The sequence below is a fragment of the Camelus dromedarius genome, chromosome 25 (assembly GCF_036321535.1).
Source record: "Camelus dromedarius isolate mCamDro1 chromosome 25, mCamDro1.pat, whole genome shotgun sequence".
Lineage (NCBI taxonomy): Eukaryota > Metazoa > Chordata > Mammalia > Artiodactyla > Camelidae > Camelus > Camelus dromedarius.
In genome coordinates, this window is record NC_087460.1 from 1,675,017 (window position 1) to 1,687,070 (window position 12,054).

Consider the following 12,054-nt stretch of genomic DNA (forward strand, 5'->3'; position numbering starts at 1 on the left):
ATTTGCCTAGGGTGGTGGATATGAAGATCAAGGACTAAGGAAAAATCTGGGACTCTAAACTCAGACATACCATAATTGTTGCTATCTCCTCAGGGTTGTCACCATCTAAGTCAAATTTGAATGTAACCATTTTCCGGTTGTGAGTCTCTAGTTGACATTCTACTACCCGGTCTCCTTTATTTGAAACCTAAAAAGAAAAAAGTAAAGTATTTCTAATCTCAGAAGACCATGCTCAGCACCGTTATTGGATGTGAGAAAGTGATGTAGGTTATCACTTGAAGTTCAGCGTAACGTTACCACTAGTCCTTGAAACACTGGTACTTTGCCTCTTAAACTGGCAGCAGGAAAACCTTAAGAAAATATCAGGCTTTGAGCGACGTACTTATCTTCCATTGAGGAGTTTGGAAGAAATGTAAAGCCTTTGTTGTGCAAATTAAACTCTCTACTGCCTTCTTACAGAAATACGAAATTTAACAGTATCATTTGGGTGATTAGAAGAGCCTAAACTTTCATCAATACACTCTAGCCTTAGAAATACTTAAATAATAAACTAACTATATGAAACCCAGAAGTCAGCAATACTTACATTCAAAATTCTCAGTTTGGGGCGTGAAGTCTTTTCATGGCGAGAGCGACTTCTCACAGATTTCCTGCAATGCCGCTTCGTGGTTCTCCCTTCATGCCTTCCGCTAGACGATGCGACAGTCTCATTGCCGTCACTCATTCCTGAAGCCACATCTGAATGTGCACTTTGGGGGGAAAAAGTTCAATTTACAATAGGAGATTTAAAGGTTTCACAGCCTCAAGTTTCATGCCATCCTATCGACCCATCAAGACAGGAGAAGTTGACTTTACACACCTGTCTATAGAAGAGACCAAGGCGGCAGGGTGGGCGGGCTGTGGCTGTGCCACTGGAGCTGGCTCTGGAGGAGCGACCTGAGGGACTCCTCGAGTACTCTGTGAACAGAAAGGATAATTCAAACCTTGGCAGTCATATATTTTACTTATTACTGGCCATCCTCAATAAGCTACTTTTTTTTTTCTTATCCCTCCCCTAAGTCCTAAAAGCACTACATTTACTAGAAATTCTTAATATTCAGCATCTACAGAAAGTCCTCTTAAAATTGCAAAGGGAGATTCTAAAGCTAGTCTCTGGTACAGGCTACATGGTGTGTCATCAGCCACAGCTGTCGCTAGGTGGTGAGAAACTACAACCTGCCATGCAGCCAGCATCTCGCCAGAACGTGCAGCAGGGCAGGCAGAGCCAAGTGCAGAGGCGGCGCAGCGCTCTCTGAGTGGGGCAAGAGCGATCACTGGGCGCACAGCAGGGTAAGGTATTCTGGGGACCACCATGGCAAGAATTTGTGAAAGGACAAGAAAAACGGCTGAAGGGCTAGCTAGAGAAGTGAAGTGCTAACAGGATTAATCTTCTCCAAGGCACACTCACTTCCCAACAGAACAGCCAGTGGCAACAAGGCCCCCACACTGGCATTTCATTCTGCTGTAAGAAAAAGTCATTCAGAAGTTAGTTTAAAATAGTTTCCAAACGAATTCTAAACCAGGGGAACCTATGTTTCTCCTTTGTCACTTTTATCCCATTACACATATGTCTCAGCTATAAACATGCAGAAATTCCATTTACCTCCAGAGCTGCTTGCTGGGAGGATGTAGTGGGGGCTTGTGCTAAGCTCACTGCTGGCTGGGGCACTTGAACCTGTCCTCCTATACTGCCCACGGAAACCAAAAGATTTGATTCCACATAAGGCTGCACCACTGTAGGAAAGTAACCTGGGGCAGCCAATGCTTCTGTCGGCAAGGGAGGGGACAGGACTGTAGAAGGGAGGCAAACAGAAGCCACGCTGGAAGAGGGAGCAATATTTGAATCTCCTGGGTACTGTGGTGGCAGTCGAGGTGGGAAGCCCTGTGACAGAAATGAGGAAGGGGAGTTAGTGTAGGTTGGGTCATCAAATGAGCAAAACAGCAAGACATGCACAGGAAAGCACGTAGCAAAGATGAACAGCACCCCAATCCCTCTCTAATAATTTAAAGATTCTTCCTCAAAATTAAATGACAGACTGATTTCATTTAGGGGACAGGGCTGCATAGAAGTGTATTTTAAATTGCTATTTTTCCCTCTCCTGGAGACTATTTAAATAGGAGGAAGACACAGAATTCCTTCTAGAAAAATAGCTACTTTCTAGTCAGTCAAACAGGAGAATGCAAAACCTCTGAGGTATCCGTCATTCCAGTCAGATAATGACATGCTAGTACTCTAAATCTAAACCCTGAAGCTTTTTAAGGATTCCATGTTGGCCACCGTATTTACCCTTCCTATAAAAACGTAGCCTGATATATTCTATTATTAGCTATATCTAGCATTCAATCAGCTTACACCGAGTATTGAGAGAACCACTTTCCCCAAAGAGGTGTCTTGGGAAAAATGGAAATGAACCGTCAGACATCACCCCCCATCCTTTCTCAGGAGTTTACTATTTTAGCGTCTATGGTTGAGATCAGGAACTCTGGTTACTGCTAGTTATTCCGATATTCCAGTATTAGGTTCTGAAGTCCTCGATGTTGTTATTACAGCCAAACCCTCTGGCGCCCTCCTTTTTGCCAGTCAACACGGTACCTGGTAGAGAGCATCTCCAGAGGGAAGTGGAGCCTCAGCAGTCTGTCCAAGGCTAGCGGGTATCCCCGTGGACTGGACTGCTGGCTGCAGGAGCTGCGGGTGAGCCTGACCCGGCAGCTGGGTCGCAGGCTGCAGGAGGGCTGGAAGCTGGCTAGGAAGCACAGCGGGTGCCCCTGGGCCTGCAGCTGCTGCAGCAGGTGAAGCCAAGGTGAGCAGAGGCTGGGCAAGGCCAGCTGCCATTGTGGCGGGAAGGGGTGAGAAACCCGGCTGAGCTGCAGAGGCGGGAGGCGCCGAGGAGATATGAGAGACAGGGAACTGAGGGAGTAAGGAAGGTGGGAGTGGCTGTCCCACAGGGAGGAAATGAGCACCAGAATGGACTGGAACAACTGAGGGCTGTGTCGCCACTGGGATCTGAGGTTCGCCTTGGATAGTTGGTACTGGCTGGGAAACTGGAAGCTGGGAAGGGAAAGAAAAACAAAACAGACCAACTTAAAGAAAAAAAAAAGAGCAAGGCTGCCAAAAGCAAGATGTATGTATTAGCCAAAAAAGAGAGAAAATTAAAACAAACACCAAATCCCTGCATACATTAGTGTGAGTTAATATGCCATGTAGGAGCAGGGAGAGGTGCGCAGGAGACAAGGAGGCTGACAGAGCGGCCACTGCGCCCAGTCTGCTGTGAAGAACTCCGCTAATGTTTTATCGTTCAACGGCACAGAGACCCCTTCTACACGGAAGGCTGTTTTCTTTACAGCCTGACAGAGATGTGTCTCACGGACCATAGTCCCCTGGCATGTCTGCTGTCCCTACACCTATGGCTGCATCGCCGCAGTCACTGAAGTTCAAAGGACTTCCTTCCCAGCGGGGTCAGAGCTCATCCCTCCTGCTTCTACAACTCTCAAGTCTAACACAGACCTGTAAAAGGAGGTATAGTTACCATCTTCCACTGGTTCTAGGACGCAAGCACCCCTTCTCACCATGGGTCATTTTAACATTTATGAAGTTGAGATGTATCTTACAATTAATGATGTGTCAGTTCTCAGTGTTAAACATAACTTACAACTGACAGTATCTCAGATGTGATGAAACTTGACAGACCACGCACTGTGCCACAACACAAGCACAAGCCCGACGTAAAGTTGAAAACAGCTCATTCGGAAGAGCCTATCTTCTACAGGGGTACTTTTTTTTTTTAAGGGATTAGGACAACTTAGGAAAAACCCAATCCGTATAAAGGGTTTTGTGACTTGCTGTCAGTAGGCAGAGGAAGGAGACAATGCATAAATCTACAAGAAAACACAGCGTGACTGCAAACCGAGAATACTAGGTGTAACTGACAACTCTAGACAACATCCAGATTCAGCTACTAAAGCACCTTTATTAGGTCTGTACCTGTCAAACTAAGCGTTGGCTGATGCACCTAAAAGGTAAACATGTGGGATTATCACTGCTGCATGTAACCATTACATCAACCGATGCATAAGCACAAGAGGTAATTTTCACTTCATTTTTGCAGTGAAATTAGCCAACTTCCATACTCCACCACTAGAGAAGGCAGAGGCCCCTCCACACAGCCACATGGCACTCCCCTCCAGGAACTAAGCACGCACCTGTTTCCCCACTGACACGTGAGGCAACACCTGCGGGGGCGGAGGCTGGCTCGCTGGCTGTGCAGTCAGGGCCTCACTGGAGGCCGGTGCCTGTGGAAGGGAATACTGCACCGTCGGCTGAGAGGAGGCTGTCTGCTGGACTCCCTGCTGCTGAGAAGAAAATACAATTTTATTTCAAGTCATTAACAGCATGTTTCTGAAGTATGCTTTAATTAGTCTGCTTAAAGAATAGCTCTGATAATAGCTACAAAATGTGAGGAAAGCACTGAACTGGGGACTCCAGCTTTACCCCTTACCAGCTGTGACACCTGAGAGGTGGCCCGTCTTACTGCCAGAGCGAGGCTTCCTTCTTTGAAAACAAGGACACTACCACTCACTCAAAGTAGGGCAAAGGGAATCAACTATGTGCTAGACACCCTGGTATAACACACCTAAATTTAATGCATGGCACGTAACTGTACCCAAACAATAAATTATTAATAAATTAATGGCCCCCTCTAGCCTAACAAAAACCTGAACTTCATAGCTGACTTTCAAGACTCTCCAACACCTATAACTAGTTTAAATTTTAAATTTTTAAATAAAAGGCAATACCTGTTTGTAATAAAAATTTTAACCAATATATCAGATTAAGAGTCAAATGAAAATACCCAACCTCATTTCCTCAGAGGCAACCAGTTAGTGGTTTTGTGTGTCAACTTTATGGACTTTTTTCTATGCATAAGTGGTCACTCACACACAAGTACACTTCTTTGTTTTTAAAAGTAAAGCTTTTTAAAAACATGCCTATTTTGTAAATACTATTCTCTGACATGCCATTTTTATTTCATTATCAATGGAACCAATATCCTAATGATGAATATCTGGGTTTGATTTTCTTGTTACTTAAAATAACGCTATAGCCAATAGCCTTTTACACATGTCTTGGTCCATACCACTAACTGGTTACAGCTTATATGAAGAGAAGCTGTGTGTGTGTGTGCACTGAAATATAAGTGACGTGTAGCATGATTTGACATATGTACATAGTGCAAAATGATCACCACACATAATTACAAATGTAGAAATACAGAAACCCCTCCTCCATTCGAATTCTTTACATGTAAGACACCAGCGCTGTTACCTTCACTGGACCTGTACTATGAATGATCCTGTTTTTCTGGAGCATAACTTTCCCTTTCAGTTGTGTCTTGAGGTAAAACCTAGTGACAAGCTTCTGTTTGAATACTATTAGAATAGTTGAATTTTTTTTCAATTGTCCTATAGGTGTATATTCATGTAATCTTTAAGTGGATTTTATGATTTTAATTTTTAAGTAGCAGCTTTATTGAGATGTAACTGACAAACAACAAACTGCACACGTGTAGATCATACACTGCGGCAAGTTTTAGCGTGCACATACACCGTGGAGCTATCACCACAGTCAAGACAGTGCACATGGCCATCACCCTCAGGAACTTCCTCTGGTCTCTTCGTGATGTCTCAGTTCTACTTCTTCCAACCCCAGATATTATCCTCTAGCAACCAATGGTCTGTTTGCTGTCACTGTAGATTAGTTTACATTTTCTAGAACCTTATATTAACAGAAGCATACAGTATACAGTCTTTTCTGCTTAGACTACTTTCATTCATCATACTTGGAGATTCATCATATTGTTGTATCAACAGTTAATTCATTTTCATTGCTGAGAAATATTCCATTGTTTGGATATACTGAAAGTTGCTTATCCATTCATCTGTTGGTAAATATTTAACTCATTTACAGTTCTGGCAACTAAAAATAAAGCTATGTTTGAGTTTTTATATGGACATGCTTTCATTCCTCTTGGGTAAACATCTGCAAGTGGAATGGCTGTGTCCGGTGGTAGGTGTGTAACTTGCATTTTAAGAAACTGCTGAACTGGTTTCCAAAGGGACTGTTGCATCCCTTTTTCACCAGCAGTGGGTGAGAGCTCCAACCGCTCCAGGTCTCGCAAACACTTAAGCTAGGTCAGGCTTTCTGGCTTCAGGCGTTGTAATGAGTGGGTAAAGGTGATAGCTGATGATATCGAACACCTTTTCACGTGGTATCTTGCCATGTGTTTATCTTCTTTGGTGATTTAAGTGATCTTTAAAAAAATTATTTACAATGACATACAGAACCTGGAATGGTGAAGCTGTCCCTCTAAGAATAAGGACCAAATCTATGTTCAATGTCCTGGCTTTTATTTTAAGACCAATTCTGTCAGATGTTGTCTATAAATGTTTCCAACTACATATACCATTTAAGGTCCTTACAGGCACTTTCATTCTCAACAGTTTTACTTTACTCCATTAAACTTTTTTTGGTTATTGTTCAAAATAAGGGGCAGTGAGTAACATGTAATGTGGAAGTATGATAAAGGTTTGACTGTGTGGTGACTCCCCTCTTTATTAAGGGGTAAATCTGAGGAAAGCCCACCTCGTATCTGGGCACGCGGCTCCCTCCGTCGCCCGTCAACGCGGAGCCTTGCTCACATCCAGACTCAGCGTCTCCTGGAACCACTCCTTCACTCACCTGTACTCCAGCTCAGCGGAACCCAGGCTGGATTGTTTGTGTCTCCCTTCTACCTCTGTGCCTTGTACCTTGCTTACACGGCCCCCTCCTCAACTTTTCTTTGGGCCTAGAGCATTCTTTATTCATCTGAATTTAACTCAAATGCAGAGCCCAGTTCAAATGCTCCTTCATAGAGCCTACCTGACAGCCCGCCCCCTGCTCAGGAGATGTAATTTCTCTCCTCTCATGACATAATCAGTCAGTAGTTAAATGGTAAGTTACAGAGTCAAACTACTTGGATTTAACTTCTCTCTCTTATTAAGCTGTGTAAGTTTGGGTAGAATAACTAGCTTCTCCAGATCTCGCCTCAGCTTTCCCATCCATACAACAGAAATAATGATAGTACCTATACTTACAGGGTTTATACAAGCATAAAATAAAAATGTAAGTAGAATGCTTTGCACTTTGTATATGTTAGCTGTTACACTCACTTGTTTTGTAGGAACTGCCCACACGTCTACCAGGTGACTTGGGCTCCCTGAGAGTAGCCATGCGCGGTACACTGCGGCAGCCCCTCAGTGCCTAGCCCGTGGCCCTTCAGAGCATGAACTCAGAAAAAAAAACTGTTTAATTACTTAGTTGGTGTGTATGTGGACTGTCAAAAATGAGCAGTCTGAGAGACATATACCATTACTCTTTGCTTAAAATAATGAGAGGCTGTTATTGCCAGCGACACCACAGAGCGCTCGGGGAGAAGGGGCACTGCTAGGTAGGCCAAGAGTATGTGCTTTCCTTTTTTTTTTTAGCACAATCACACTGGCTAATAATCAACACTTTAGGCAAACCAGTACTGTTTAGCACAGCAGCTCAGCATCACGCTTCGCCTCCACCTGCCTCACGAAACCAGTTCAAACAGCCTACACTGACTGTGTGCTCTCTGGCGGACACAGGTGCTTGATGAAAGAAATGTTCACGAGCCTCAGGTGAACAGAAAGTCAGAGAGAACCTGAAGACTCTACACAGACCCTATGGATGAAATTATTAAGTGGGTAGGGCAGCTCATGACCTTGCGTGTGGCAGCAAAATACCAAGTCTTCCAGTAGGAGAAAGCTATTTTTGTCACCTCTTTAAGACAAAGCAAACCCCTGGAAGAGACTCTTGATAAAAACATGAAAGAAAGCAATCCTGTATTCATCACATTCCAGAAACACATGAGGTAAATTTTGATTAAAGTTCATTTCTTTCCTTACATTAGTAAAACTAGAGATAGGTTTCCTGAGGTGGGGCTGCCACCTGCAGTATGTAAAACAAAAATCACATTTAAAAATAGACAGACTCTAACCACATACTACAGAAAGTTTACAACCTGTCTTTTCTATATATGGAACCCCAGAAGATAGAGCAAATAAAGCTTCTTGGGCACCTCTGCAGAATCATAAGTCCCTGCAGAACTTTAATATAGAAAAAAAGAACATTATTCTAGAAATTTTGGATTTTGGTTTGTAATTTTTAATTCTATCCACTTACTGGCTATGTGACTAGGGGAAAATCAAATATTCTACACTGCATACACATAAATTGAGGGCTTAATTTCATGATTCTATTTAACTCATGCTATATTTAAAATAAATCACAAAATGAGTGTATCTTTAAAAAAAAGCATCGCTGACACATGAATCAATTGTTGTCTGTACTGTAGAGACAGCCATTTCATATTTTTTCCCAGAAGAGTCAACTACCTAATTCTTTTAACCTGACATCGCAGACTTTTCTCACCATTGACTTTATCATTGTCTTCTTCATTTACATGCCCAAATATAAGACACCTGACAAATTCCCTTGGAAAAGGAAAAACAGAGCACACACTTAAATCTGCACATTTTCTTGCTATTGGCCTGCATCCAAGGATAAGCAAAATAGGATACAGGTACTCACAACAGTGCTTCTGTCCTCACCCAGATTTATTTTGTGTTCCTATTAGGGGTTGTTGACATAATTAGACCTGTTAAGGTCGGCAAAAATGTGACTACCTGGACTTGACTATAATCATATACAGATTCAGATACTTATCTGGAAGAAAGGGCAAGAACAAGAAAAAACATAATCCTCGGCCCTTCAGTTCTATAAAAGAGAGGTGTTGGTAACACAGAAAATGTATATACAAGCAGACCTCAGAGGGTACAGGTTTGGTTCCAGACCACTGCAATAAAATGAGTACTGCAAGGAAGCCAGTCACATGAATGTTTTGGTTTCCCAGTGCATGTAAATTAAGTTCACACTCTACTCTAGTCTATCGAGTATGAAACAGCTATAGCTAAAAAAGCAAAGTACAAACTTTAATTTAAAAATACCTTATTGCTAAAAGATGCTAACTATCATCTGAGCCTTCAGCAAATCATAATCTTTTTGCAATAGTAACATCGAAGATCACTAATCACAGATCACCATAAAAACTTAAAAATAATGAAAAAGTTTGACATACTGTGGGAATTACCAAAATGTGACAGAGACATGAAGTGAACAAATGCTATTGGAAAAATGGAGACAACAGACTTCCTTGAAGCAGGGTTAACACAAATCTTCAATTTGTAAAAAATCTGCGAAGCGCAATAAAACAAGCTCTGCCTATATAACCAAACTAGTTTTGTACAAGGAAGATCTAATCTTAATTTAAGCCAGTATCAAATGACTACATGATTACATGTTAAACTGGAAGCAGGCCATTTGTAACGAGAATTTAAAATTTTGTTTCAAGATTTAATAGAAGCAAGCCAATTTAGAATTTGGTGGTTCAAAAATATACTTTATAGGGAACTATAAACAAAATAGTTCATTGGGAAGTTTTTATGACACAGGTAGGGACTACAAATTTTATCTGAAATGGATAGTAAATATTCAATTGTGCCCGAAAAGCATTATTTCCATGCAAATAATTACTGTTAACTGGTATCAATGATGACCTATTGATATTTAATTTTAGAATTACCAGTTTTGCTGTTGAATACTTCAGCACTTTACTAATCCCTTGAGTTCTCTGAAGCTTTGGGAACAACTCCCCAAATCAGAAGTTAAAAGTATTTCTTAAAAGTTCCTGAAACCGTTGTCCTTGGGCTTTCATTCATTAGCATAAAATCCGATACCCAGCCCACAGATCAGAAACAATCAAAACGGAGTGCAAAATTATGAGAATCAAGCACAATAAAAGCAATGGTAAAATGCTCACAAAAGGACAAATCATGAATATATATAGAAACAAAATATATTCTTTGTACAGGCGATCCTTGAACAACACTGGTTTAAACTGTACAGGTTCACTTATATGCGAATGATTTCAATAAATACATACTACATGACCCGAGGTTGGCTGAATCCACGGATGTGTAACCAGACAGGGAGGGCACACTATAAAGCCACATGCAGATTTTTGACTGTGTAGAGGGCTCACATCCCTATCCCCGCTGCATTGTTCAAGGGTTAACTATACTGTTAAAATAGTGTAAAACCATCTGTTTAAGAAAGTTGAGAAACTGTGTCAGTAAAAATGATTCTTTTGAATTTCAATATACGTCTAATCTAGTAGGTTGCTTGCTCCCTGCCCCCACAAAAGAAATACATTAAACAAAAGAGAAGATTTTCTGAAATGTTACGCCTCTTGATTCTCCTCTCAAAAACTTAGCAAGCCATTTACACTCAGAGTCTAATTCATGAAAAGACATAAAACAGTGTTTTGGTGACTGCTAATCCACAAAATGTAGCAATGAGTTGCTCTCACCTGCTGAGAATGTTGTACAGGTTGGGAAGCTGGAACCCCTGCTAAACTACTTGAAGACGGCTGACCCTGGCTCTGCCCCTGTGCCTGAAGGAAAGAAGTGAACACAAAAAATTAGAGGAGTTCAAAGGTAAGTCTATAGAGAGGTCAGGACTTTGCAATAAGTATGTGAGCTCCTGAGAATTTGCCTGAGCAAAATGAAACATTAGCTTGAGTAACCATGTACAGGAGAGAGCACTGGGGCGTGTTTCTAAAGAAAAGGTTAGAGAAGAATCATATAGCAGAACATACTCTGATGCCACGCAGAAATCACTGTTAAAACCTAACCTACCCTGTGGCTCGGGCTATACTTTTTGCGAAAATAGTAAGATCCGTAATAAAATTGTTACTGAAAAGAATCAGGAAAAAAGTAGTAAGACTATCAATACGAAAACCTATCTCAGCACCTAAAGAGAAAAGGTACCTGATAATGCTACTTGGGTTCCTTTGTGCTACTTCTTGTAGTTTCATGGTGACTTTTGTCAAAAATGTAAAAAAATCATCACCTCCACTGGGGGTGATCTGGACATCTGGCAATACCTGGAGGTATTTCTGGCTGTCACAACGGGGGGAGGTGACTGCTAATGGCGCCCAGCGGGTAGAGGCCAGGGATGCTGCCGCACATCCTGCAATACACAGGGCAGCCCCCACAACAGAGGTACCTAACCTAAAACAGCAAAGCACTGAATCTGAGAAACCCTCACCCAAAGGGGTCTTAAGCAAAAACAAATGAGAACGTGAGACGAGTGCAGGGCTTGATACAGGCGAGTTAAGAAAACAAAACAGCCCACATTTGCTGTTTCATTTCAGTTTAGAGGGGCCTCTCTGAAGCTACCTGGATAGGACACCACATTCCATTGCATCTTAACCACTCTAAGTATTCATTCGTCCTGCAATTTTTCTATAAATTAACTACCTGATGTTTGAAATTTCATTTTGCGAAGTTTAAACGAGAATGGGTGGCCGTGCATTCAGTCACAGCAGGCCAGACACCAGTGTATTAACGTGAGCGTACCACACCGCATGTCCACGTGGGACAGTTCTCACATCTCTGGATCTTTTTGCTTCTTAGAACTACTCTAAGTATGTGACACTTGATGTAATATTTTCAGAGTAATTCATGCCCCTGGGGGAAGAACATAGGAAGAAAGTATAAAGAAGAATATATAGTATTTTATAAAGAGTGAGGTATTTAAAAGATCCAAATGGTATCTTGAATACATAATTGCAAAGCTTCCTATCTAATTAACTGCATAGTCTCCTACACAGATTTTCTAAGACTCATACATTTGACAAAATGTATCGAGAAATATATGAAATAGTTAATACTGACTCCACATCTTGACTTACACCCATTACTTTGTCTTTATTTCCAGGAGACTGCATATGCTCATACACATAAACAACAAAATTTAAGCTCGCTGAGGAAAACCTAAGGCCTGAGATATCTAATGCTCCTCACTGTGCAACATGTATCACACATTCTCAAAAC

General features: G+C 41.6%; 1 protein-coding gene across 19 annotated transcripts in view; it reads right to left on the reverse strand.

The window, feature by feature from the left end:
- The window catches only part of WNK1 (WNK lysine deficient protein kinase 1), a 118,974-nt gene that overhangs the window by 23,315 nt on the left and 83,605 nt on the right, over window positions 1–12,054 (reverse strand). For 9 of the 19 annotated variants that reach the window (XM_064478882.1, XM_064478876.1, XM_064478885.1 and 6 more), the window contains 7 exons: window positions 10,527–10,610; window positions 4,240–4,389; window positions 2,633–3,088; window positions 1,643–1,921; window positions 860–957; window positions 587–749; window positions 71–187 (listed from right to left, as the gene is read on the reverse strand). In XM_064478882.1, coding sequence (XP_064334952.1) covers window positions 71–187; window positions 587–749; window positions 860–957; window positions 1,643–1,921; window positions 2,633–3,088; window positions 4,240–4,389; window positions 10,527–10,610 — 1,347 coding nt within the window. The remainder of the gene's footprint in view (window positions 1–70; window positions 188–586; window positions 750–859; window positions 958–1,642; window positions 1,922–2,632; window positions 3,089–4,239; window positions 4,390–10,526; window positions 10,611–12,054) is intronic. The other 10 variants (XM_064478888.1, XM_064478891.1, XM_064478887.1 and 7 more) reach the window with 7 other exon arrangements.